Raw genomic sequence first — 27,323 nt, forward strand, 5'->3', positions numbered from 1 at the left:
GAAATAGATGGGGAAACAGTGGAAACAGTGTCAGACTTTATTTTTCTGGGCTCCAAAATCACTGCAGATGGTGATTGCAGCCATGAAATTAAAAGACGCTTACTCATTGGAAGGAAAGTTATGGCCAACCTAGATAGCATATTCAAAAGCAGAGACATTACTTTACCAACAAAGGTCTGTCTAGTCAAGGCTATGGTTTTTCCAGTAGTCATGTATGGATGTGAGAGTTGGACTGTGAAAAAAGTTGAGTGCCGAAGAATTGATGCTTTTGAACTGTGGTGTTGGAGAAGACTCTTGAAAGTCCCTTGGACTACAAGGAGATCCAACCAGTCCATCCTAAAGGAGATCAGTCCTGGGTGTTCACTGGAAGGACTGATGCTGAAGCTGAAACTCCAATACTTTGGCCACCTCATGCGAAGAGTTGACTCATTGGAAAAGACCCTGATGCTGGGAAATATTGAAGGCAGGAGGAGAAGGGGAAGACAGAGGATGAGATGGCTGGATGGCATCACCGACTCGATAGACAGGAGTTTGGGTGAACTCTGGGAGATGGTGATGGACAGGGAGGCCTGGCGTGCTGCAATTCATGGGGTCACAAAGAGTTGGACAGGACTGAGCGACTGAACTGAAGTTCACACAATTAGGAAACTAGGCAGAGATCAGCTGTGGACACAGGAAGTCTGGCATTAGAGCCTGTACTCTACACTAGTACTACGCTTGCACTCTATACTAGTGCACTAGTGTTGATAATAACGTCCACATTAGATCTGTTGATAATAGAGATAAGAAAATATAAAGCCAGACTTGCAGAACTGAGGCTCATTGTATTCATTTGTTCCCTCCCTTGAGGGCCTAGTATGTGATACGCCTTTTGAGACACTGGTGATGTAGGTTGCACTGTGATATTTCCCTTGAAGAAACAATCCAGAAAGTGAATAAGTCCATATGGTGTAATGAATGATGCATCTGGCAATGAAAGCAGAGGTAAGGACACCTAAATTAGCTTGCTAAGGAATGGACGATGGTGTCCTTGAAGAGGGGATGATAGTATATGCTTTCAGGGATGAAAGAGTGAGGCAAATGAAAGAAAACAAAGTGGGAGAGAAGACTTGCAGGAAAGAGATGGTGCCTGGGGGAAAGCTGCATAGTTTGAGGGTCAGGTGAGTGCACCATGTGGTTGAAAACAAGGTTGGAACAGTGATTGTGAGCTTTATATAATTTACAGAAGAACATTAAAACATGTGCTCCCCATCTCAAAATATCAAATAAAACAAAGATAGAGGAAATGATGTGTAGAGCAGAAACCCAAGGGCCATGAAATTAGAGCTTTGGTCTATGCTGGGAATATGTAGACTGAATATGCATTAGGAAAAAAATCCAGCTGTTGACAAGCACTTGATGACTTCCTGTCATTCTATCCAGAAACAGCCTCTTCCCTTTGAGAAAATAAGATTGACTAGGACATCTTTTCACTTTCATGCATTGGAGAAGGAAATGGCAACCCACTCCAATGTTCTTGCCTGGAGAATCCCAGGGACAGAGGAGCCTAGTGGGCTGCTGTCTATGGGGTCGCACAGAGTCGGACACGACTGAAGCGACTTAGCAGCAGCAGCAGCAGCAGCAGGACATCTTTAGAGGTTCTAGCCAAGATCATAGCAATTCCTCATTCTCAGGGAACTTCCTTCCCACTACCATCTCCCTCCTCTTTTATGGCAACAGGCCCCCCAAAATCCTTTATATGCTATGATGTTTCTTGTCTCCTCTGACCACTGTTGGATGAACCAAGGATGGGCACCTGCACCATGCTGAGCCAATCAGATGCCAAATTCTCCTGTAGTTTAACTTTAGAATTGTAAGACTGCTAGTTATCTTGCAGAACCCTGGCCGGGGCGGCGGAGGGGGAGGTGGGGGCGGGTAGGAGAGGGAGTATATTCACATCATGGACTGGAGCTGCAGAGAACACACGTCTGGCTCAGTAAGAAGAATGAAACACAATGAACCTTTAGCAGGGCAAGGGTATCTGTTTCTAATGGCCTTCCAGTTCCTGTCTGTCTAGACCCAGCTGTCCCTTCTACTCTCTGGTTTCTGAAATATCCACATCCTTGTAACCAATTGTCCTCTTTTTAGTTTACTTTAGGTAAGACAGTTCCTGCTCTTCATGGATGAAGAATCTTGACTATATTAGGGACTTCCCTGGTGGTCCAATGGTTAAAACGCCTCCTTCCAGTGCATGTGGTGGGGGTCTGTTTGGGAAGCTATGGTCCCACATGCCATGGGGTGTGGCCAAAGTTTTTTTTTTTAAAAAAAGGAAAAAAAAGAATCCTGCCTATATCAATTATTTAAAACCCAAATCCCAAATCAAATTTAGAAAGATGGTAACAATAACCCTGTATGCGAGACAGCAAAAGAGACATAGATGTATAGAACAGTCTTTTGGACTCAGTGGGAGAGGGCGAGGGTGGGATGATTTGGGAGAATGGCATTGAAACATGTATATTATCATATGTGAAACAAATCGCCAGTCCAGGTTCGATACATGATACAGGGTGCTCAGGGCTGGGGCACTGGGATGACCCAGAGGGATGGGATGGGGAGGGAGGTGGGAGAGGGGTTCAGGATGGGGAACACATGTACACCCATGGCGGATTCATGTCAATGTATGGCAAAACCAATACAATGTTGTAAAGTAATTAGCCTCCAATTAAAATAAATAAATTTATATTAAAATAAATAAATAAAACCCAAATCCTGAAATGCTAATACTGCCTGTATTTAACACCATGAGGGCAAGCTTGACTGTTCAGTTTTATTTTAGGTAGGACTCCAATCTCCCAACAGTGAAAAAAGTGGGCCTCTTAAGTTGGTTGTTAGTGAAGTCATTTCATTCCAATCTACCTAGACCTCCCTCCCCCTAAAAAGTAAACAAATCCCAAACAACTTGAAAATAATATGTATTCAAGAAAATAATTTCATCAAATCAGATCAAAGTGTTAGGTGGAAAATTTTAACCCAGCTCAGAGCTAATGGCCAAATTATTCACCTTTTAGGATAAGAAATTTTATAAAGAAACAGAGGTAATGAAGAAAATTAATCTTCCTGAGGTTCCTTCTCTCCTGAATTCTATGGCAGCTTTTTCAGGCCTCATGCTACACCCCAGTTCCACACTGCTCTCCTCTGCTCCCTATAACATACTGATACCAACATAAAACTTTCTGTTAAACAACACTTCTCCCATCCTTTAAAAGTTTGTATATTGTTGATAACTACCATTAGTACTAATCTGAATGTATATAAAACTTGATTTTTTTCACTGCACTCTATTTTTTACATTCTTTTATTAACAGTCTGTTTTACAAAGCACTTTCTAGTATCTTATTTGATTCTCCCAACCACCTATATAACAAGCAGATAAAGAAACTGATGCAATTTTGCCCAAGGTAGCCTGGCAAGTAGAACGTGGAGACTGGGGAGCAGGTCCTTAAATCCATCTCCTGAGCTTGTGTCAGTACAATACACGGTACACTGTGATCCTATAAATCCACTGTGGGTACTAAAGACTGTAACATAACAACTCAGGAAAGATGTGTTGAGAATCCTTGTGTCTTTAAAAAGTCATTGAGCACAGAACTACTGCCTGCCCTCCATATCTATGGATTCTGCATCTGTGGACACAGAGGACTAATAAGGGACTTGAGAGATTTGGACTTGCCAAGATTTTGGCATCCTGAAGGGGATAAGGGTAGGGGGCTGGAACCCCTCCCCCACAGGGATATAAAGGGGTGAATGTATAGGTAAGCTTGTGATAGCAAGGGCAAAAATTTTAGAAAAAATTTTGAGGTTATATATTAATGTTTGCTTTCCCTAAAATGTTCCATCAAAAAATAGGGCAAACCAACAGTAACATAAAGAGAAATTAACATAAAACACTGATGTACCAGCCCCTGGATTAAGAGTGCCACCAGCCACCCAAGTCTGATAAGACTCCTTTTCTAAGGGGGAGACTTTTGTTGAGTCACTCAGTCCTGTCCAACTCAGCAACGTCATGGACTGCAGCACACTAGGCTTCCCTACCCCTTCACTATTTCCTGGAGTTTGCTCAAACCCATGCCCATTGGGAACAATGATCTCATTCTGCAGTCAATGCTTCCTCATTTCAAGTCATTGCTGACTTGAATTTCCTGATCTCATTTCATTCTCAAAAAGGAGAATGAAAAACTAGAAATGACAAAGTAGAATGACCAGTTATTATCTCCATGTAACAACAGACTGGTTCCAAATAGGAAAAGGAGTACGTCAAGTCTGTTTATTGTCACCCTACTTATTTAACTTATATGCAGAGTATATCATGAGAAATGCTGGGCTGGAGGAAGCACAAGCTGGAATCAAGATTGCCAGGAGAATTATCAATAACCTCAGATATGCAGATGACACCACCCTTATGGCAGAAAGTGAATAAGAACTAAAGAGCCTCTTGATGAAAGTGAAAGAAGAGAGTGAAAAAGTTGGCTGAAAGCTCAACATTCAGAAAATGAAAATCATGGCATCTGGTCCCATCACTTCATGGGAAATAGATGGGGAAACAGTAGAGACAGTGTCAGACTTTATTTTTCTGGGCTCCAAAATCACTGCAGATGGTGATTGCAGCCATGAAATTAAAAGACTCTTACTCCTTGGAAGGAAAGTTATGACCAACCTAGATAGCATATTCAAAAGCAGAGACATTACTTTGCGAACAAAGGTCCGTCTAGTCAAGGCTATGGTTTTTCCAGTGGTCGTGTATGGATGTGACAGTTGGACTATAAAGAAAGCTGAGTGCAGAAAAATTTATGCTTTTGAACTGTGGTGATGGAGAAGACTCTTGAGAGCCCCTTGGACTGCAAGGAGATCCAACCAGTCCATCCTAAAGGAGATCAGTCCTGGGTGTTCATTGGTAGGACTGATGTTGAAGCTGAAACTCCAATACTTTGGCCACCTGATGGGAAGAGCTAAGTCACTGGAAAAGCCCCTGATGCTGAGAAAGATTGAGGGCAGGAGGAGAAGGGGATGACAGAGGATGAGATGGTGGGATGGCATCACCAACTCAATGGACATGGGTTTGGGTGGACTCCGGGAGTTGGTGATGGACAGGGAGGCCTGGCATGCTGCGTGCGGTTCATGGGGTCACAAAGAGTAGGACACAACTGAGCTGAAACTGAAATCTATCAGGAAACTGAGGCGCAAACTCAAGAAGTTACATAGTCACATAGTTTTTGGTTACAAAGTTTTTTGGTGGAGCCAGGATTGAAAACAGTTGATTACAAATGCACTGATTTTATTATACAGCACTGTTTCCAGTCCACAGTAAAGCATTGTTAGTCTCATTACATTTCAGTTCACTGTGAGCTGGAATTCAATTTATTTGTCTCTATATTCCTAGTAGGAACATAATTTTATGCCATTATTAAATAAATGTCTCTAAAATTCTTTGCAAACATAAGCCTGCATACATGGAATAGAAACCTATCAAGTTCTATTTTCAGTTCATCAATGTAACTGCTTAAATATTTTCCCCCAATTAATGAAAATTTAAAATTTTCACAATTAATGGAAAGAATTTCCCAAATTTTTCCTATTAATGAAATCTTTAAAGTCAAATAATAAAAATACAGAAATACAGGATGTCTTTACACAGCATGAAATGATTTGAGTATTTTGCATTTTTCATAAAAGAATTTATATAAATTTCTTTTATTTATGAAATTCTTTATCTTCATTATTCACTGTTCCTTTGAGTTTATATCTACCTAGAGAAATAGGTTGGGCAGACCATTCTACTTTACTGTTGAAACCAACAGGCATGGAGAAGGCAAGTGATGTATTCAGTTCTTTTGTAGTTTGGGGCAGAATTGAAGATGAACTCATACCCATCTACTCATCTGGTTGCTGTCGTTAACTGCCTTTAACAAATTATTAACCCTTGTATCCTGGACAATCCCATTCCCATAGCCCCCGGCATAAGACACTCAGCGATCAATTTTTGAGTCTGTTCTCTTGTTATAGGCCCTGCTCTCCTCCAGGAGATCTTCCTGACCCAGGGATATAACCTGTCTTTGGGCTTCCCTTGTGGCTTATCTGGTAAAGAATCCACCTGCAATGCGGGAGACCCGGGTTTGATCCCTAGATTGGGAAGATACCTAGATTGGGAAGATCCCCTGGAGAAGGGAATGGCAACCCACTCCAGTATTCTTGCCTGGAGAATTCCATGAACTGTATAGCCCATGGTGTCACAAACAGTTGGACATGACTGAGCAGCTTTCACTTTCTTGCTATAAAGATCATTTATTTTTCTTTAATGTGTTACTTCCTATTATATATTGGTATATATTGGCTCAGACAGTCTGAAATGTCTGCATCTAAGTAACGGGAAATACTGGTTCATTTCATCCAGTATTATTACAGTATGGGAAGTATGTTCCAGTTTTGCTTTACACACCATGAAAATTGAGTTAGAAAAGATTCAAGGATATCTTAGATGGTGTCCCAGATAGAACATGGAAAATTTGATGAATGCATTTGCATAATAATAAAAATGAAACCTGAAAATGTGAGAGGAAGTCAAGATCAGAGAGGATATTTTGGAGGATTTTTCACCACCTTAAGTTTTCTTGAAAGCACAAATGAAATCCAGAGTGTCCAGTTAACCTCAAAACATGAAGTAAAGAACAGGACTCATGTATCTAGGGCATTAAGAATCACGAAGGAACAAGCCTACACACCTTCAACAAGTATTTTCTGTGAGGTCCTATCCTCCTCATAGATTCAGTTCTAGAGGCTAGACATCAATCTGTCCCAGCGAGTGTTCAAATCTGTACCTGAAAAATAGCCAATGTCATGGACCATTATTTGGAAGACAGTGACATCTTCTGGTGGTTTATAGACTAAGTTCAATTATGCCAGTTTTTACCCCAGAAACCATCCAGTTTATTTTTTGGCCGTGCGCCTTATGGAATCTTTGTTCCCTCACCAGGGATTGAACCTGGATCCCTGACGGTGAAAGCACCAAGTTCTAACCACTGGACTGCCAGGGAATTCCCGAGTCAGTGTTTTAAAGTACATTTATCTATTCAGTATATCTTTATTAAAGTCACAAGTGTGGATTCTCAAATTTCTGAAATGTTCAATGAAACATAAATATTAATTTAGAAAATAACAATATATCTCACTTATTTTACTCTTTGAGTTGGTGTCATCTCTGGCTTATTCAGCCAGCATTAATTCCACTTTTCCTCTTAATCAAGTCATTGGACCAGACCTTCCTTAATTCAAGTAATTCTCATATAATTTCAGAATTCAAAAGGGCCTTGGGAGTTACCTACTATAATCCTCTCCCTCATATGTCCAGTTTAATTTGGGAAAGTGCAATTCATAAGTAATCATTTGATACCCTCAAAAACAGTTTTTAAAAGACTGCCCGCAAGGTTGAGCTCAGGCCCCATCTCCTCTGAAGAAGCCTTCCTCACTCCCCCAGTCCAGGCTGGCTGTCCCTCTTATATTAAGAGTTGTCACAGAATATATAGTATGTCCCCTACACTCCAGTACTCTTGCCTGGAAAATCCCATGGACCGGAGGAGCCTGGTGGGCTGCAGTCCATGGGGTTGCTAAGAGTCGGACACGACTGAGCGACTTCCCTTTCACTTTTCACTTTCACACATTGGAGAAGGAAATGGCAACCCACTCCAGTGTTCTTGCCTGGAGAATCCCGGGGACGGGAGAGCCTGGTGGGCTGCCGTCTATGGGGTTGCACAGAGTTGGACACAACTGAAGCGACTTAGCAGCTTAGCAGCTACAGTAACAACCTTCAAGTTGTGAACTTTCAAGGATGCAAAACAGGTGTTCACATGTTTGGTGTACACTGTCACATGCATGCATCCTCTAAAGTGGTCGTGCTTCTGTGTACTTTATAGTACTGCATAGAGCGCAGTAGTGTGACCTTTATTTCCAGACCAGGATGTCCAGAAGCAAGTGTAAAAGCAGTGGTGACGTAGCTGGTACTTCTGTTCCGTAAGATGAAAATGTTTAATTTAAAAAAATTTTTTATGTATTATTTGTGTGAAAAGTATTATAAACCTATTTCAGTACAGCACTACATAGTTAATTCTGTTAGTTGGATACCTAGGCTTGGACTATGAACAAATTGGACTTGACCAATGTGCTTTTGGATTGGAACTTGTTTGTATGTAGGGGACTTACTGTGTACCACACTGTCCTGGAACTCTCAACTTACCCAGCTCCCTTTACAACCACAGTGCAAAATTCTTAATGACTAGGCCTATATCTCATTATGGGTTTCCCTGGTGGCTGTGGTAAAGAATCCATCCACCTGCCAATGCAGGAGACAGAGGTTCGATCCTTCAGTCGGGAAGACCCCTGGAGGAGGAAATGGCAACCCAGTCCAGTATTCCTGCCTGGGAAATCCCATGGATAGAGAGGCCTGGTGGGCTACAGTTCATGTGGGCTACAGTTCATGCAAGAGTTGGAGACGACTTAACGGCCAAACAACATCTCGTTACTACTTGTGTCCCAAGAATCTCACAGCCTATAACTTATTTTTGGCTTATATTCTGAAGAATAAATATATTCAAATAACGCTTGGTGAGGTATCTGTTGTTCATTATTTTAGAGGCTATGTCCGTCATAAACAACGTGGGGGTATCTACTGAACACTTACACCATGTCAGGGGCCTTGTCGGGTGCTTCATACACATTGACTTCATTTAATCCTAAGAAGCCTGTAAGACTTGATCCTCATTTTATAGCTGAGAAAACTTATCCCGGTCAGTTAGTGAAAGAGACAAAATTCATTCACTCCACATCTTTATTTACACTCTACCTTGTTTTAAAATGAGAATTTCCAAGAATATAATACAAAACTTCTTTTTTTAAATAGAATTCAGAGCAAAGGTGCAGTAAGAATTTAAAAAGTCAGATAAAGCCAGAAGGTAAGTACCGAACAATGCATACCATTAATGTCCTATGGACTTGCTACAGGTGGACTGCAAATTTGGCTTAACTTCACATCTGTTAATATGTGACTTGTTCCATTAGTCAGAGACTTTAAAAGATAGTTACTTAGAGGCACACTTACTCCTAACTGAAACCTGAAGTTTCTCCTGTGGATTCTCAAAGCTATTGTATGTCAGAGTGATCCAGTGTCATCCTTGGCAAAGCTTCACAATACAGTCTAAGCGGAAATTGATGTGTGGCTAATACAAGGCAAGTTGGGGACAAAGGTCTCCACAGTGAGTTTAATTTCATTGGGAATTTCTAAGGAAATGGATGGATTATTCAGCATTTAGCCTCCTCCATAAAGCTTTCTCAAGAATGAGATTGTAAATGTTGGGCAATAAAGGTTATCTCACAAGTATCTGGGTAGAGATATCATTACTGATTAAGCGCAGGTCCATATGAACAGGGCTTCCCAAGTGGCTCAGTGGTCAAAGAATCCACCTGCTAATGCAGTAGACACAAGAAATTTGGATTTGATCCCTGGTTTGGGAATATCTTCTAGAGGAAGAAATCGCAACCCACTCCAGTATGCTTGCCTGGGGAATCCCTTAGACAGAGAAGCCTGGCAGGCTACAGTTCATGGGTTCACAGAGTCGAACACAACTTAGCGACTGAGCACACACACACACCATATGATCAGTAGAGCTGGAGATAGGAATACCAACTCCTTCTGACACTGGAGCAGTTTAATGAGGATCCCACTTCAGTGAGAGGCCTTTCCATCTCTTCTCAAAAGTAATCTTAAGAGCACCCAGTTAGAGACAAGATTTTCCCAAAAACTTTTGGATCTGTTCCAACTGAACAACTACGTAGAGAATCACATTCTGCCTCCACGGAGTATGAGTACTATGATTTTAGCCTGGAATTAAAAAAAAAAATATGCCCCCGCTGAGTCCCAACTTTATCTGGCTCCAAAGTACTCCTAACGTGCCCATGGACATGGCCCATATTTGACTTTGGTTTGATCAATGCATTTAGAAAGACTGGCAGGAACCCAGAAGGGGCCTGTATGAATGTTGATTCCTACATTCAAACTTGGGACATCAGACTCTCAATCTCATTTACTTTTATATGAAAGGCAAACACAGGTTTTCGTCACAACTGAGGCCACCACAAAGAGTGTATGTCTAAAAAACAAGAGGGAAAACAAAGAAAGTTGGAACTGTATCAAATGGGTATAGAGTAGGTAAATCATATTTCCATTCAAGGCACATTTCAAAAGAATGTTCAGAAAGTTTTAATATAGGCTATGTATATACAATTCCCTATAGCTTTTGTTAGCACCAGTACATATCCTGTGGCCCCATTTTCAAATGGCTTAACAGATTGAGGGATTTTATCAGTGAAGGTGAGGATAGGAGACAAAAGCAGACATTTAAACAGGGAAATTTTAATGAAATCATTGTTAATTAGTAGAAAGTGGCTATTTTAAGAGTTTTTAAAAAAAGAACTCTTAAGGAGTTCAAAAGTAGAAGTGGCAAAAAAAAGGAACTACCTCTAGGCTGGGAAAAAGGAAAAAGAGAATTAAGGAACTAAAGACTAGGAAAGGCTTTCCTCCCCACTCTGAGCACTCAAGCTGAGCGTAGGACTCTTCAGTGAAGGCGTGGCTTCCACAGGAACATTCAGCAACCACCCCCGCGCCCCACCTCCGGTAGTGAAGAAACTGTCAGAGGGCCAGAGTGGGAGACAGTTGCTTGAGGGAGGGGCTGAAAGCAGCCCACTGGAGCTCCTCCAAAGTGGGCCACGTGACTAAGGCACAGCTGGGGCTCTTCTGCTGGGGCTGCTGGGTTCCTGTGGTGATTACAAATGGAGAACCAGAATCCAGAAGGGACTTCATGCTGCTATTGCTTTGCAGTGCCACTTTAGGACATGACCCTCATCAACGAAGCCTAATACTCTGCCAAGCTGGCAAAGGCAGACATGTTTATAGGGTCCAGTATCACAAAGCAGGGTAGAGAAGGATGGATTTGGAGCTGGGAGTTGATATCAACAGTAAGGTGATAATTGCTATAGTTCACTCTTTTGTCTTCTTACCTTCCATGTATACCTACACCAACACAGGAGCTACTAGTCACATGTGGTTGCTGCTGCTAAGGCGCTTCAGTAGTGTCGGACTCTGTGCGACCCCACAGACAGCAGCCCACCAGGCCTCACCGTCCCTGGGATTCTCCAGGCAAGAACACTGGAGTGGGTTGCCATTTCCCGCTCCAGTGCGTGAAAGTGAAGTCGCTCAGTTGTGTCCCACTCTTTGGGAGCCCATGGACTGCAGCCTACCAGGCTCCTCTGTCCATGGGATTCTCCAGGCAAGAGTACTGGAGTGGGGTGCCATTGCCTTCTTCAAGTCACACGTGGTTACTAAGTACTCAAAATGTGACTAACCTGAATTGAGATGTCCTAAGTGTAAAATATACACTGCCTCTCAAGATGAGGTACAAAAAATATATATATATCATTAAATTTTCTATCAATTCATGTTGAAAAGGTATTTTGGCTCTATTAAGTTAAACAAAATATATTACAATTAACTTCATCCATTTTTACTTTCTAATGTGGTTACTAGGAAATTTTAAATTACTTATGTTTTCTGCATTCCATATAGTTAAATCCTCTCTGTGACGCTGGAGCAACTTGGCTGCTTTGGATAAAGCTTTCTATCAATAATAGCTGTGTGTGTGCTGTGCTCAGCTCTTTTCAGCTCTTTGTGACCCCATGGACTATAGCCTGCCAGGCTCCTCTGTCCATGGGAGTATCCCAGCAAGAATACTGGAATGGGTTCCCATTTCCTCCACCATCAATAATATCTAACAAGCTCTAGTATGGTAAAATGGCTTTTTCCACCATACTGCTTCCTCCTCAACCAAAACTGTATGCTTTTATTCTATTATTAATACATGTCTGGGTTCTGCAAGCACTGCTGACCTGGCTCCCCCAACCATTCTCATCACAATTCAGAGAAAAAGCCCAAAGGCTGATTTTGAGCATTTCTATTCTATCACCTTCAGAATGGACTGGCTGGATCTCCTTGCAGTCCAAGGGACTCTCAAGAGTCTTCTCCAACACCACAGTTCAAAAGTATCAATTCTTCGCTGCTCAGCCTTCTTCACAGTCCAACTCTCACATCCATACATGACCACTGGAAAAACCATAGCCTTGACTAGACGAACCTTTGTTGGCAAAGTAATGTCTCTGCTTTTCAATATGCTATCTAGGTTGGTCATAACTTTCCTTCCAAGGAGTAAGCGTCTTTTAATTTCATGGCTGCAGTCACCATCTGTAGTGATTTTGGAGCCCAGAAAAATAAAGTCTGACACTGTTTCCACTGTTTCCCCATCTATTTCCCATGAAGTGGTGGGACCAGATGCCATGATCTTCATTTTCTGAATGTTGAGCTTTAAGCCAACTTTTTCACTCTCTTCTTTCACTTTCATCAAGAGGCTTTTGAGTTCCTCTTCACTTTCTGCCATAAGGGTGGTGTCATCTGCATATCTGAGGTTATTGATATTTCTCCTGGCAATCATTGGAAAAGACTCTGATGCTGGGAAGGATTGGGGGCAGGAGGAGAAGGGGACAACAGAGGATGAGATGGCTGGATGGCATCACTGACTTGATGGACGTGAGTCTCAGTGAACCCTGGGAGTTGGTGATGGACAGGGAGCCCTGGCGTGCTGCGATTCATGGGGTCGCAAAGAGTCGGACACAACTGAGCGACTGACCTGATCTGATCTGATTCTATCACCTCCATCTTCCACTGCAACACCAATTTTTCCAACATAAACATATTTATGGTACCAAATAATTCCTGAACACATAACACTCACCATATTTAACCATTTTGACGAAAGCAACTCCAGAATTCATATAATAAAGGATATAAAGGATGCCACTATGATAAAAAGCACTGGACTGCAGAATAGCGAAAAAAAGAAAATCTAGCCTCTATTTCTGGCCCTAACCTTCTTGGGTTAGGCCATGTAAATCTCTGATCCTCTGTTCCTACACCTGCTTGGAAAAAGAGAGCAATGAATTATTTCAGTTTTACCCAAATGACATAATGAAATCCTTTTAGGGATTATAACCATATTTTTTAAAATTAATAGGATAGAATAATAATAATATACTATATGTGTTAAAGGTTTTATGAAACTTTTGTTTCAGATATAAATCTCATATACTGGGTTTGTAATGTAAGCTATATTTCTTACTGTCACAGTAATAGTTTGAGAGCCAGCCATATAATCTCTTAAAATCCTATACTGTTTGAATTCATATAATTTGTTCTGTTCTAAAATTATTTCAGGACCAGTGAATAACAAAGCATGAAATTACAACTTAATATAGAAAGTTTTATAAAAGCTGAAATTTATTTGGTGCATACTCTGTGCTTGCTATCAGGTACTTTCACATATACCTTTTCCTTTAATATGTAAAAGCAACCATGTGAGGTATTTTACAAGTTGAAAAAAACAGCAAAAACCTATGTCCTTAACTTATTCACATGAAAGGTTATATGTGTCCCCAGATAAAAATAAAATTAAACAAACAAACCCCAACCAAGTACATAGTCTATTTCCATTTTCTTTTGTGCATCCTCCAAATACACCACACACTTTAGCATTAGGAGAATAAAGAACCAATTCAAATAAAGGGAATCTTTCTTGTAATTTTTGGAGACAGGTGCTTTTTAACTACCAATTTTCTACTCTATGCACAAGGGACTTAAATGCTGTCGATGTCTGAAATAATTTTAAGGTAATTCAATACTTTGAAAATTTTGTTCACATAGACATACAAGCCTAAAAACAGCACTATTTTTAGAGGCAATTTCACAACAGAAAAAGGCAATGGTAACAGTTCAAGTGATAGAAAGGACTTAAACAAAATACCTTCAAGAAAGGAGGAAAAATGTATAGAAAATTTTCTAAAAATATAGCACCATTACCTCAATGAATGAACAAATTTCAAGATGTGGAAATTATCCAACAATCACAAATATTTCTCAAATAATCTGTTTTTATATTTAGACTTTCAAATTATATAGTTATAGTAAATTTTATTAGGAGTTTAACACTGACATCAAGTTATTTTATAAAATAAAAAGCAACTTCCTAAAGAACAGTGACTACTGAATTGTTACTATGAAAAATTCTTCAACATTATGCAATTTTATTCCTTATGTAAACTTTTCTCAAGATAGATATTATGTTACAAATAAGACACAATCTGGTATGAATGCATTTGCCAAAAACATTTGATCTCCCTAGTGCTTTTCATTTCTTGGTTAAGTTTCTTCAGCATTCCTGAGTCCTTTCCTAAAACCATGTAAAAAGTACCACTCGAAGAAAAATCAGACATAAAGCTGACTTTTTATTTTTTTAAATACCTTCTTACTGAATGCTGCCAGCAATATTATCAAATTATATCTTATAATTAAGTAGCATATGTTCAATGTGAGGATATATATTTTTTCAATGAATAAATGTAGTGTCAGCACAGTAAAGTTCATAGGATTTATTTTAAATGATTGCTGGTTTCTGATAATTAAAATCCACAACTCTATGGCAGCAGTTACAATATAATACATTATAGTTCTCTGAAAGATCACTTTAAAGTTATAATGATGGAATATAACTTAACAGAGTACAAATGATATCTATGGCATAAGACTCCACAGTTGACTGATTAGCTAATCAAAGAAAAACATCTGAGAAAGGCCTTGAAAAAGAAAGCATATTTCCTGTTAGAATTTATCCTTTTTTTCCCTAAAAATGGCTAATTATGAACATAGAAATGTTTGAATGAAAGACCCTAAAATTCAGAGAAAAGAACTAAACTTCAGATGCAGTAAGTGATGAGGTCAGACTTAACGAGCTGAAACTTAATCTGTTAGCAGCCAGAAGATGCAAGTGCTCATTTTTAGAGAAGTAAAGTTTATTACATTTGAAACAATACAGCAGAAATCTCAAAAGTTTACTCATTAAATATAGTTTAATTCTTACAAATCTCCTTTTGAAAATGCAATTCATATATGCTGCAACCTCTGAAGTTTCAATTCAAAATGAAGCATGAAGGCAGCAATCAGGAAAAAGCACAGAGACGGCTTTGTCAAATACCTGTACAAATCAGTACATACCTCTTCTGTCTGTGACACAGGAGGAAAAAAAGTGACTCTAAACATATCCAAGTAAACAGAGAAAAATACATTACTACTTGAGGCAGACCATGCTAAAAAATAATTTACAATGATCAGTTTGCATTTATGGTAGTTAATAATGCCTTTAGTTTGAACCAATGAAATTAAGGTTAAATTAAATTTTGCAATAGTTTCTCAGTCTTTTGTACTAAACATTAGTTCATCTGAGAAGTAATAAGATTGGAAAAGCAAATGACCTGATCCTTTTCATTATGCGTATCATTTTCTCAGTTGTACTAAATGCAAACAAATCAATACAGCATCAAGATTTTTCACATATTTAAAATGAAAACTAATGACTTGTGAAGGCAGACTGTGTACCATGTAGTATTTAACAGATGAAACTTGCAATTACCATCAACTCAACTTTTAAAATAACACCAAGATATACAAGCCAAAATAAACATTTGATTTAAAAATTCTGCTATTCAAGATACTCAGGTGTCTTTTTGTTCTCATTGAGATTGATATGGGTCGGGTCTTTTAAAAACCTGAAGAGGAGTTGGTAAGAGGAAAAAATCCTCAATGTTTTAAAAACCTCAACTGTTAGGAGTCCATACAACTACTCTGCTGGCATGAAAACAGTTTTTTCCCTATCATAGGACCACTTTCCCATAGAAGTACTTCCTCCAAGCCAGCTATATACAGATGTAAATCAGCTTACCCATGATTAAAACTGAAGTAATCCTTTAAAAATAGGAGCATGACACCTCACCCAAAAAGATCTTTTAAATCATTGCTAGCTGAACTGCTACTGGTCATAGTGGTTGGTGGCTGTGCAAAGTTCTGCGGGTTAAAGAAAGGATTAGCCTGCATTCCAAAGGCAGATTGTCCCATCACGTTCACCTGTGTTCCCATTACTGAACTGCCCATACCTGGAGACCCTTGAGGAGGTACAAACTGATTAAGCCACTGGTTTGGTTTCTGTTGTGATAACTGGTTCATGCTAACTTTGGGTTTCTGAGGGCCAAAGAGATTATTAAGAGCAGACATATCTGTGGGTCTTTGCTGAGTCTGCTTTCCACCTGCAGGAGGAACACTCACAGCATTGAAGTTTGGCAAGGTGGAAGGTGTTCCCAGTGCCATCTTGGTCACTCCAGGTGTGCTTGGACTACTGAAGAAGTTCTGGTTTGTATTAACTGGCATATTGAATCCTGAAGTCTGAAAGCCCATGTTAGCATTTAGGCCATTTGTTAAATTTCTCTTTGTATTGTCAATTGGTGTAGAAAACATCATGCCAAGGCCCGTGGAAGGAACAGAAGTGAAGGAACTTGAAGCAGAAATTTTAGGGGTGCTAACAGAAAGACTGGTCAAAGATGACATGTTATCCATCAAAGTGTCTGTCAGGTCCTTAGTCTGAAAAATACAAGGAAATTACTTTATTCCAAATTACTTTAAAATTAGTAAAATGCTTGATAAATTTTATTATAAAGGACAAGTTAAAATTAAGCTTGTCTACACTGAGACAGCAAACTACACAGTTCACAGGCCAAACCCAGTTTGCCACATACTTAAGGCTCTTTAAAGATGAACATTTGCAACAATTTGATGACAAGGAACAAAACTTTGAACTCCAATTAAATGAAATGTTGTCTCCCCCACTGTGCCTCCACCAAAAAGCAGAATTGCATTTTTCTCATTAGATCTGTACTATAGAAAAAGATGTTGTTGCTGTTTAGTCGCTAAGTTGTGTGCCTCTTTTGCAACCCATGGCCTGTAGCCTGTCAGGCTCTGTGGGATTTCTCAGGCAAGAACACTGGAGCGGGTTGCCATTTCCTTCTCCATGGGATCTTCCCAACACAGGGATAGAACCTGGGTCTCCTGCATGGGCAGGCGGATTCCTTATCAGTGAGCAACCAGGGAAGCCCCACAGAAAAGGATACTTCATTATTTTTGTATTTTGACTTTCATCACAATTGTGTGGAAATTTAGTTTTCTAAATTTATTCTTATATAAGTACATACAAAATGCTTTATTTTGCCTCTTGGCCCACAAAGATTTTTCCCAGAGGAAAAAGTTTAATGATTAGGAGACAAAAACTACAAAAAAAATTTAAAGAAAGCTTTTAAGATAAAGTTATTTCTGAAACCAGTAAGAGTGTAAACTTTCTCCAAGCAGAGAACTTAATCACTGTTCTAAAACTAGCACCTAAAACAGTGCCTAAAACACAGAAGGAAATAAATACTGGTCAAGACATATAGGTAAGAATCCCTAAATCAAGTTACAAACATGACTCTAACAAAAAAGCCAAAAAATGAAAATTATTTCTTGCTCAAAAATACATAAATGCATGAACATAATATTCCTGATCAATTCAAAGTGAGCAGAGTTGAATTAGTATCACAGACCTAGTATTTTTAAAGAACCGTCCCATTAATCTAGCTTCTTCTATATTGGTAACAAGCACTATCACAAAACATCGTACATTAGGCAGGTTATTGAGGAGGTGCTGGAAAATCCTTTATGCCCATACTTCTTAGAAATTACATATTAAAGTATTTTCTGAAATACATTTTCATAAAACACTAGTAGGTAGACTAGGTTCTATACTACCTTACTCCTTAAGAGTAGTATAATTACACAAAAAAATGAACTCTGACCTGCTTGACTGGAGCAATAGGTGTGTGAACTTGAGGTTTAAGAGGCTGCTGGCTTTTCAACTTCTGGGCCTGCTCCTGTTCTTTTGCTAATTTTTGTTTTTCTTCAAGTGTAAGTGATGCCTTAAAACAACAGCAAAAAAAAGTTAACTGACAGCTTTCATAATTTCATTTGTAAAGCAGAACATTGCTTTTTTGTCTGTGTGGCAATACCATGTGACAACACTTGACAGTACCAAGTAGTTTACGAACTACTGTATTGGTGACTGCCACAACAGTATAACTAAGGTCAGTCATACTTTAGTTTTGTGGGTTTTCTATTTGTTTTTTTTCCTTTTTTAATATATACCTTTCATTTATTTATTTTTTTAATTAGAGGATAATTGCTTTACAATGTTGTATCAGTTTCTGCTGTATAACATGAATTAGCCATAAAATTGGGAGATTCTTGTTCAACTGTTTTTATCTTACTCCAAAAAATATTTTAAGAACTCATCAAAAGCTAAGTAAGAATTAAACAACTTAAAAAAAAAAAACATGAACAAACAATATTTTTGATACTAACGTCTGCATCAAATTCAGTGTCTTTTTTCTTAGATCTGCTTTGCCAACCTTTAAGCCCACAGTATGTCCTCGTACAATTTTGTAAACCACAGTGTCTTGGTTCTACACATACAGGTACTCATACATGTTGAATGAATAGAAGAAAACTGCCCTTAGTGAAATTCAAAGTTGATATATTTTTTATATTGGATGCTAACCAATATTTCAGCTGGAAACTACAGTTTTATAGTTTATTATTCAAAATCAGGAGCAAAGAAGAGACACTGTAAAATTTATCAAGGGATGTGACTGGCAAAGTACAATAGAAAGGACAAGAAGTCAGGCAACCTAGAAACATTACCAATGTGGGAGAATGAATAAAAGAGGAAGTTAAAAATATTAAGCATTTTTATTCTCAACATGGTTAGGTCATGATCCACTGATAACTTTTAAATTTCATAAAGATAATTAAAGAATGTTTCTATTAAGCTAAATAGTATTTCTCAACAAAACAATCTATGGTTTATAGAAGTCATATAATATAAATATGAATGTCAAAAGAACAGTAAAGAAACTTACTCTTTTTTGTTTATTCTGTAACCCATCCTCTTTATTTTCTGATTCACCACCAGTCAGAAGGTCTGCTCCAATGTTGTTAAAGACTTTGTCAATCTGCTGAAACAGAAAAAAACCAACCAGTTGAACAATGCGCAAAACTTTACTACTTAAAGATCAGAAGCTTCTGAAATGGAGTGCAATGTCAGGCACTTCCCGCCCCCCCCCCCCCCCCCCCACCCAGAATTAGAATGATCTAAATATCTTCTTACCTGAGACCCAACATTTGTAACTTTTGTCTCCTGGGAAGCATTCATTTGATTTCCTATATCCAAAGATCTGTAAGAAAGAGCTGAGTTATGACAAAGCTATAAAAAGAAATGTTTTTAAAATACTTCTTAAAAATAGTTTACCCACATAGAAGTTATTACAACTTCAACAAACTGCAACTTATTAAGGACAGTCATAATCTTTTTCATTATTTACTACTATTAGTATCTGCTTGCCCCTACAAGTAACATTTGTATACAAGTCTTTTTTTAAAAACTAAACATTTGAGATTAACTGGAGAATTTACTCAGGGTGTCATAAAATCATGCAAGGATGGTTCTTACCATACAAGAGTTCAGAGCTTACTGAGAGACAAGATACAATATGGGAACTTAACATGATTAAGTTCAGAATCTATGATTCTAACAATAAATTCTATAATCACTGAATGAAAGATGTGGGCAAGATCTATGCCTTGAAAAATAGGTAACATTTATTTAGATAGGAAGAAAAAAACGAGAAGGTTCATTTACACCTCAAGTATAAATACTAGATAGAAAATTTCTCTGTTGTAATTTTTAATGATTTTCAGGGTTCCTATGCTAACATAGTCAATCCATTAATAGCATATATATATATATATACACACACACATACATATATACATGTATGTATAGACATATATATCTCACAAAATATTTAGCATATACAAATGGCTATTTCATGTCATTCTACGCCTTGTGTATTTACTTCCATAAAGCCTTTACCTTACACTGGAACAAGACCAAAAAAGCTTCTTTTGGAGGACTTGGCTCGTGACTGGTATCAATTTTACTGATTTTCAGATGTCTTTGGCTCAGGGTTAAACATTAATGGGCATTCTAAACTCATGTGTTTTTCTTTGGAGCAAAGAATATAGTGAAGATTTGATCATAAAAACTAGCACTTTCTGTTGAATAATTTTCATCTTTCCCCTCATCCTTTGTACACTAATATTTTGCAAATAATTTAGAAAATCCTCTCTATAAGACACACACACACAAAAGGTGGATGCTGTGGTACGACATACGGAATGAATTCTCTGTAAATGTTTCAAAGGTTAGATAAAAGAGAAAAGGAGAAATCAAAACACAAGGATTTCACAGATCTGAAAAAAAACTTTTAAGTGGTGCTCCTGGTGATCAGCACCCTGACTTTACAATGCTGGTGGCTAATATGACAAGAGATTTTTCTCAGAAACAGAATTTTCTTTATGTAGAGAAAACATTAAGATTATATCATGTTATGCTTTTGTATTTAGCAATAACATCAGATTTTCAACAACATTCTATTTAAACTCAGTTTAACTTAATCTGCTGGAAAATTTTTACAGGCTTTCAGTTCAGTCGCTCAGTCATGTCCGACTCTTTGCGACCCCATGAATCGCAGCACGCCAGGCCTTCCTGTCCATCACCAACTCCCGGAGTTCACCCAGATTCACGTCCATCGAGTCAGTGATGCCATCCAGCCATCTCATCCTCTGTCGTCCCCTTCTCCTCCTGACCCCAATCCCTCCCAGCATCAGGGTCTTTTCCATATAGTCAAATTGAAATCCTTCAAGTTTTATCATCCATATTCTAGGAAATCAACCATGACATAACTTTAATGTCACTCCTGGACCATGTGCAATTCATATTCAACCTACTTACTTCTGCTGTTCTTGCATTATATGAAGTTGCTCCAGTTTAGTCTTATGTTCTGACTCCAATCTATTAAGCATCTCTTTTATGACGGAAATGAAAGAATTGAACTGATATAATAAGAAATTGATATAGTTAGGATGTTTCAAGTTAGCAACAAAGTTATTGAATAAAAAAATTCAACAAGTTATTCATAATATTCTCTATTTTTACCAGAATATGACAAATAGGTCTGATGACACAAGAATAGATTATACATATTTTAGCTCAGAATATCATAGCAAGCTTTTACAGTATCTTTGTACAGTGGTGATATTTAAAGTTCCAGAAAACATGTCTCAATAAGTTTTATATTCTGAGCTAATTGCTATTACTCAGCAGTCTTAAATAAATTCAACTCCACCAGTTATTACACATTGATTTTTTTTTAGACTAATCCAAAACTGACCACCTAATATGTGCATATCTAAACACAATCTGTTTGCATGCGTGTGTGCCTGCTAAGTCACTTCAGTCATGTCCGACTCTTTGCAACCCCACAGACTCGCCAGCTCCTCTGTCCACGGAATTCTACAGGCAAAAATACTGCAGTGGGTTCCCATGACCTCCTTCAGAGCACCTTCCCAACCTAGGAATTAAACCCGCATCTCTTGTATCTCCTGCTTGGCAAACGGGTTCTTTACCATTAGCACCACCTGGGAAGCCCACAATCTGTTTAATGATGCATAAAAAATTACTCTTTATTCGATCATTATAAAAATGACATGTTTGGCTAAAATAAACCTTGTTTTCTAAAAAGCTAGTAGAAATATTAAATATACATAATCTAACTTTCAAATAATTAAAGTTTATAAGAATACCCAACTCAATGTCTAAACATAGTTCAAGTTTTAGTTAAAATTTAGTTAAATAATTATGGTACTTCAGAAACAATTTATTTCAGTAATACCACATATTACAGGAAGACTCTAGAAACTTTCTTGCCTCCCCAAATGCAGTAGATATATACAAATGTAAGAGCTGGACCATAAAGAAAGCTGAGAGCCAAAGAATTGATGTTTTTGAACTGTGGTGTTGGAGAAGACTCTTGAGAGTCCCTTGGACGGCAAGGAGATCCAACCAGTCCATCCTAAAGGAAATCAGTCCTGAATATTCATTGGAAGGGCTGATGTTGAAGCTGAAACTCCAATACTTTGGCCACCTGATGCGAAGAGCTGACTCATTGGCAAAGACCCTGACGCTGGGAAAGACTGAAGGCAGGAGAGGAAGGGGACAAAGAACTGACTCATTGGAAAAGACCCTGATGCTGGGAAAGACTCAATGCAGGAGAGGAAGCAGACAACAGAGGACTAGATGGTTGGATGGCATCACTGACTCAATGGACATGAGTTTGCACAAGTTCCAGAGTTGGTGATGGACAGGAAGTCTGGCGTGCTGCAGTTCATGGGGTTGCAAAGAGTTGGACACAACTGAGTGACTTAACTGATTGACTGAACAAGGCTTTCAATAATCCCTCTTTCTAACTCACATACTCCTTACTTTGAATATAAAAAGCACTTTCTTCATATACCTCTTCAACGTATTTTTCCTTGTTTTATCAATGTTTATTTGTAATATATTTATACATTCAATGCCGAGAAAAGAGTAAGCTGAATAAACTGAATAAAGCACAAAAATATTCCTACCTGATTGAGATTAAGATTGTTTTCAATACTCAGGGGAATCAGATGAGGCAATACTTTTCCAGCCAGCTGCTCTTTGGTGATTCCCAACTTCTTATGGGTAAATGTACATTTGTAAATACCTGATTTAAAAAAAAGAATGTTATAATTCAATACTACAAAATTAATAGAAATCAGAAAAACAATGTATCTATATAAAATCTCTTGATAATCAGTACAGTTACAAATTTTTCCTTATAAATGCTTTAAGAAGAATGTTCTTACATATGTATCAGAATGATTTCAGCTTTACTGTCGGTTTAGATTTAACATACCATGACACACTTATCCCATATTCTTTGGCTAAAAATAGTGTAACTGTAAAAGCCTGTATTTTTTTTGTAGATATACACATCTGAATGCAGAATTCCAAAGCATAGCAAGGAGAGATAAGAAAGCCTTCCTATGTGAACAATGCAAAGAAATAGAGGAAAATAATAGAATGGGAAAGACTAGAGATCTCTTCAAAAAATTAGAGATACCAAGGGAACATTTCATGCAAAGATGGGCACAATAAAGGACAGAAATGGTATGGACCTAACAGAAGCAGAAGATATTAAGAAGAGGTGAAAAGAATACATAGAAGAACTATACAAAAGACCGTAATGACCCAGTAACCACAATGGTGTGATCGCTCACCTAGAGCCAGACATCTTGCTGTGTGAAGTCAAGTGGGCCTTTGGAAGCATTACTGCAAACAAAGCTAGTGGAGGTAATGGAATTCCAGCTGAGCTATTTCAAATCCTATAAGACGATGCTGTGAAAGTGCTGCACTCAATATGCCAGCAAATTTGGAAACCTCAGCAGTGGCCACAGGGCTGGAAAAGTTCAGTTTTCATTCCAATCCCAAAGAAGAGCAATGCCAAAGAATGTTCAAACTACCACACCACTGCACTCATTTTACAGGCTACCAAAGTAACGCTCAAAATTCTCCAAGCTAGGCTTCAACAGTAAGTGAACTGAGAACTTCCAGATGTTCAAGCTGGACTTAGAAAAGGGAGAGGAACCAGAGATCAAGTTGCCAACATCTACTGGATCACAGAAAAAGCAAGAGAATTCTAGAAAAAATACTTCTGCTTCACTAACTACACTAAAGCCTTTGACTGTGTGGATCACAATAAACTGTGGAAAATTCTTCAAGAGATGGGAATACCAGACCACCTTACCTGCCTCCTGAGAAATCTGCATGCAGGTGAAGAAGCAACAGTCAGAACTGGACATGGAACAACAGACTGGTTCAAAATTGGGAAAAGAGTATGTCAAGGCTGTATATTGTTACCCTGCTCATTTAACTTCTATGCAGAGTACAATCACGGAGGCAGATTAGACCACCCTGGCAGAAAGCGAAGAAGAACTAAAGAGCCTCTTGATGAAGGTGAAAGAGGAGAGTGAAAAAGCTGGCTTAAAACTCAACATTCAAAAAATGAAGATCACGGCATCTGGTCCCATCATTTCATGGCAAATAGACAGGGAAACAATGGAATCAGTGACAGACTTTATTTTGGGGGGCTTCAAAATCACTGCAGATGGTGACTGCAGCCATGAAATTAAAAGACACTTGTTCCTTGGAAGAAAAGCTGTGACAAACCTGCACAGTGTATTAAAAAGCAGAGACATTACTTTGTCAACAAAGGTCCATTTAGTCAAAGCTATGGTTTTTCCTGTAGTCATGTACGGATGTGAGAGTTGGACATAAAGAAGGCTGAGCACTGAAGAACTGATGCTTTTGAACTGTGATGTTGGAAAAGACTCTTGAGAGTCTCTTGGAGAGCAAGAAGATCAAACTAGTCAATCCTAAAGGAAATCAATCTTGAATATTCACTGGAAGGACTGATGCTGAAGCTGAAGCTTCAATACTTTAGCCACCTAATACGAAAGAGCTGCCTCATTACAAAAGGCCCTGATGCTGGGAAAGATTGAAGGCAGGAGGAGAAGGGGACGACAGAGGACAAGATGGTTGGATGGCATCACCAACTCAATGGACATGAGATTGAGCAAGGCCCGGGGAGATGGTGAAGGACAGGAAGCCTGGTGTGCTGCAGTCCATGGTCCGCAGAGAGTCACACACAACTGAGCGAGACTAAACAACAATGACCGTACCAGGAAAAGCCTATTCGAATCAGGTATAGTTCTTACAGTGTAGCAGTAAGGCTACAGAAATGTCTTTGTATTCTGAACACAGCTAAATATATATTTCATACTACTCACTCAAACTTAAAAGTGTCTAAGCATAGGTCTTATACCTTTATTCACTTCAACCAATCAGACTCAACATCTCTAAACTCTAATAATTTAACTCCACAAAATCCTTCCCTGTTGTCTTACATATTTACTCAACTTTCAAGACCCTACTGTTATACCTATTTCACAAAGCCTTCATTTGGTAAACTGGGCACATCTGCTCCTCAATCTCTGAATGCTTTCATTGCATAACAGTTTTGTATATAAGCTAAAGCTTTAGAACACACTACCTCCTATTATTCTCCAGTGAATGCACACTTCACTTATATATTCAAAGAACTCTGTGTGCCCACTAAATGCTTATTTGCAGAGCACTATGCTCATAACTTTCCCTTCAGTTGGTCTCACTGAACTCTCACAAAACTCCTTTAATGATATTATTTTACCCTTATGTGATAGATAAAGAAACTTTTCAAAGTCAATCCAGGAACTGGCACAGCCAGAATTAGGGTTAGGGCTCTTTTCATTGTATCAGACTCCTTGTCAAGAAGACTAATTTCCTTGAGCTCAAAAGTTTCATAACATATCAGAAAATTTCTATGTCCACAGAGGTCCACAACAGATTACTTACTGACCATTCCTATAAATATTTACTGAGGATATTCTATAAATCAGGTGCTATAGTAGGTATTTAAGATACATGGCTGAATAACATAGATTTTCTTCAAAATTAACACAGAACTTCAAGTTTAGTAACGTGTTAATGTTTATGTGATTCTACAGCTAATAGTGTAGCAGACCCTAGCATTTCCAGATTGGACTTCAACTATTTATAAACAATTTCAGAGTTTTTTTAATAGAGTGATTTATAATTAGCACGCTGATGACTAGAAGGTGCTGTAAGGCTCATAATACTTTATCAGCACTTAGCATTGAAAAATATATGCTCATATTTTGTTGTTGTTGCTTAGTTGGTAAGTTGTCTCCAACTCTTTTGCGACCCCATGGGCTGTAACCCACCAGATTCCTCTGTCCATGGGATTTCCCAGGCAAGAATCCTGGAGTGGGTTGCCATTTCCTTCTCCAGACAATCTTCTCAACCCAGGGACTGAACCCATGTCTCCTGCATTGGTAGGTAGGTTCTTTACCAGTGGGCCACCACAGAAGCCCTGTGTTCATATTTAAACATATCTAAATTAAGAGCCAACTCTACCACTTTTTAGCTGTATAATCTTGAATAACTTACTTCATTTAGCTAAACCTCATGGCCTTATTGTAAAACAGAAATAAAAGTACCAAATCTCATTAGATTTTAGAGAGGACAAAATAAGATAATGCAGAAAAGACTTAGCAGAGTGCCTCTTATAAATCGGGTAACAAATAAACATTAGGTATTACTATTATGATTGGTATCAGCATTTCAAGTAGCTTTGTTTGCCTCTCTTATTTAGTATCATTTTTAGAGGGAAAACTACATGCTATTTGTGAAGCTGGGATTCACAAATGTTTTTATCCCTTTGTAAATGTCAGGTACTACCACTTTCGCTAAAATTAACAGAGGGAAAAGTTACATCATGGCATTTACACCATCATTCTTCAGTTACATGAAAAGAGAGCAAAATGGTTTTACAGACTGAGAAGTTTACTTGCATGATTATAAAACAGTAAAGTAGCATCAAATGACATTAAGTTTTCAGCTACCTAAAATTCCCATGAGGACCGCAGGTTCCTTGGATGGAATTTGTTGTAAGAAGGGTAGAATATCATCAAGTACAAACCATTTATCCAAGTATTCCAAAATCTTTCCTAAGCACACTAATGAATTTACACGTACCTATTAAAAGAGGTAAACTGAATTAGTCATTTAAAGTCTTCACAATCTAGACCAAAGTATTTTAAGCATGAGTCTAATCTTCATATAAGTATATGTTAAAATCTCAAAAATGAAAGAAAAGTTAAAAGCTCTCATCCTTTATTAATATAGAAAATTCACATATTTATAAATTCCCCTGATTTGTTTCAGAAAATTTATGATTGCTTTACCAGGACACTAAGTAGCTAAAGGCAAAGAATGATATTACTTTCATGTCATTTTAAGTAAAGTAATTAGGATTTGAAAAGCTTTACTATATATTTGCTTGCTAAGAATATTTTCTTGAGGTCATTTTAACTATAAAAAGGACTACATTCTCCCAACAAATTACTGGGCCTCTAGTATATTTCTCTAATTCATGTTCAAGTCATTCTTAAATATTTTAACAATATGTGAAAATTCTATCTGCCATACCTGAAGTTTTATATTTCTAAATATATTTTTAATATAGTCACTAAAACCTGGTATTTAGGAGCTCTTTTATCAAAATTTTATCTGTAGTCTCTTGACTATTTTGATAAACATTTCACACCCTACTTTCTTTGCTAGAATTTTTTAAGATAGAATACTTTGAATCAGGATCATAATATTAATAAAATTATTTTTTTTTTAAGTAAACTAAGAAAAGCAGAAAACAATTTAGGTGGTTAAAAAAAAATAACTTGTGGC

At 38.1% G+C, this 27,323-nt stretch overlaps 1 protein-coding gene across 3 annotated transcripts in view; it reads right to left on the bottom strand.

Annotated features, from left to right (window-relative positions):
• Positions 1 to 14,538: 14,538 nt before the first annotated feature.
• Positions 14,539 to 27,323, bottom strand: part of SCYL2 (SCY1 like pseudokinase 2) — a 56,243-nt gene continuing 43,458 nt past the window's right edge. For 2 of the 3 annotated variants that reach the window (XM_006050111.4, XM_044941454.2), the window contains exons 12-18: positions 26,483 to 26,615; positions 22,565 to 22,683; positions 20,889 to 20,989; positions 19,203 to 19,269; positions 18,955 to 19,050; positions 17,836 to 17,955; positions 14,539 to 16,591 (exon numbers count right to left, since the gene is read on the bottom strand). In XM_006050111.4, coding sequence (XP_006050173.3) covers positions 15,947 to 16,591; positions 17,836 to 17,955; positions 18,955 to 19,050; positions 19,203 to 19,269; positions 20,889 to 20,989; positions 22,565 to 22,683; positions 26,483 to 26,615 — 1,281 coding nt within the window. In that variant the 3' untranslated portion in view covers positions 14,539 to 15,946. The remainder of the gene's footprint in view (positions 16,592 to 17,835; positions 17,956 to 18,954; positions 19,051 to 19,202; positions 19,270 to 20,888; positions 20,990 to 22,564; positions 22,684 to 26,482; positions 26,616 to 27,323) is intronic. The other variant, XM_044941455.2, reaches the window with a different exon arrangement.

Source organism: Bubalus bubalis, chromosome 4, assembly GCF_019923935.1.
Source record: "Bubalus bubalis isolate 160015118507 breed Murrah chromosome 4, NDDB_SH_1, whole genome shotgun sequence".
Lineage (NCBI taxonomy): Eukaryota > Metazoa > Chordata > Mammalia > Artiodactyla > Bovidae > Bubalus > Bubalus bubalis.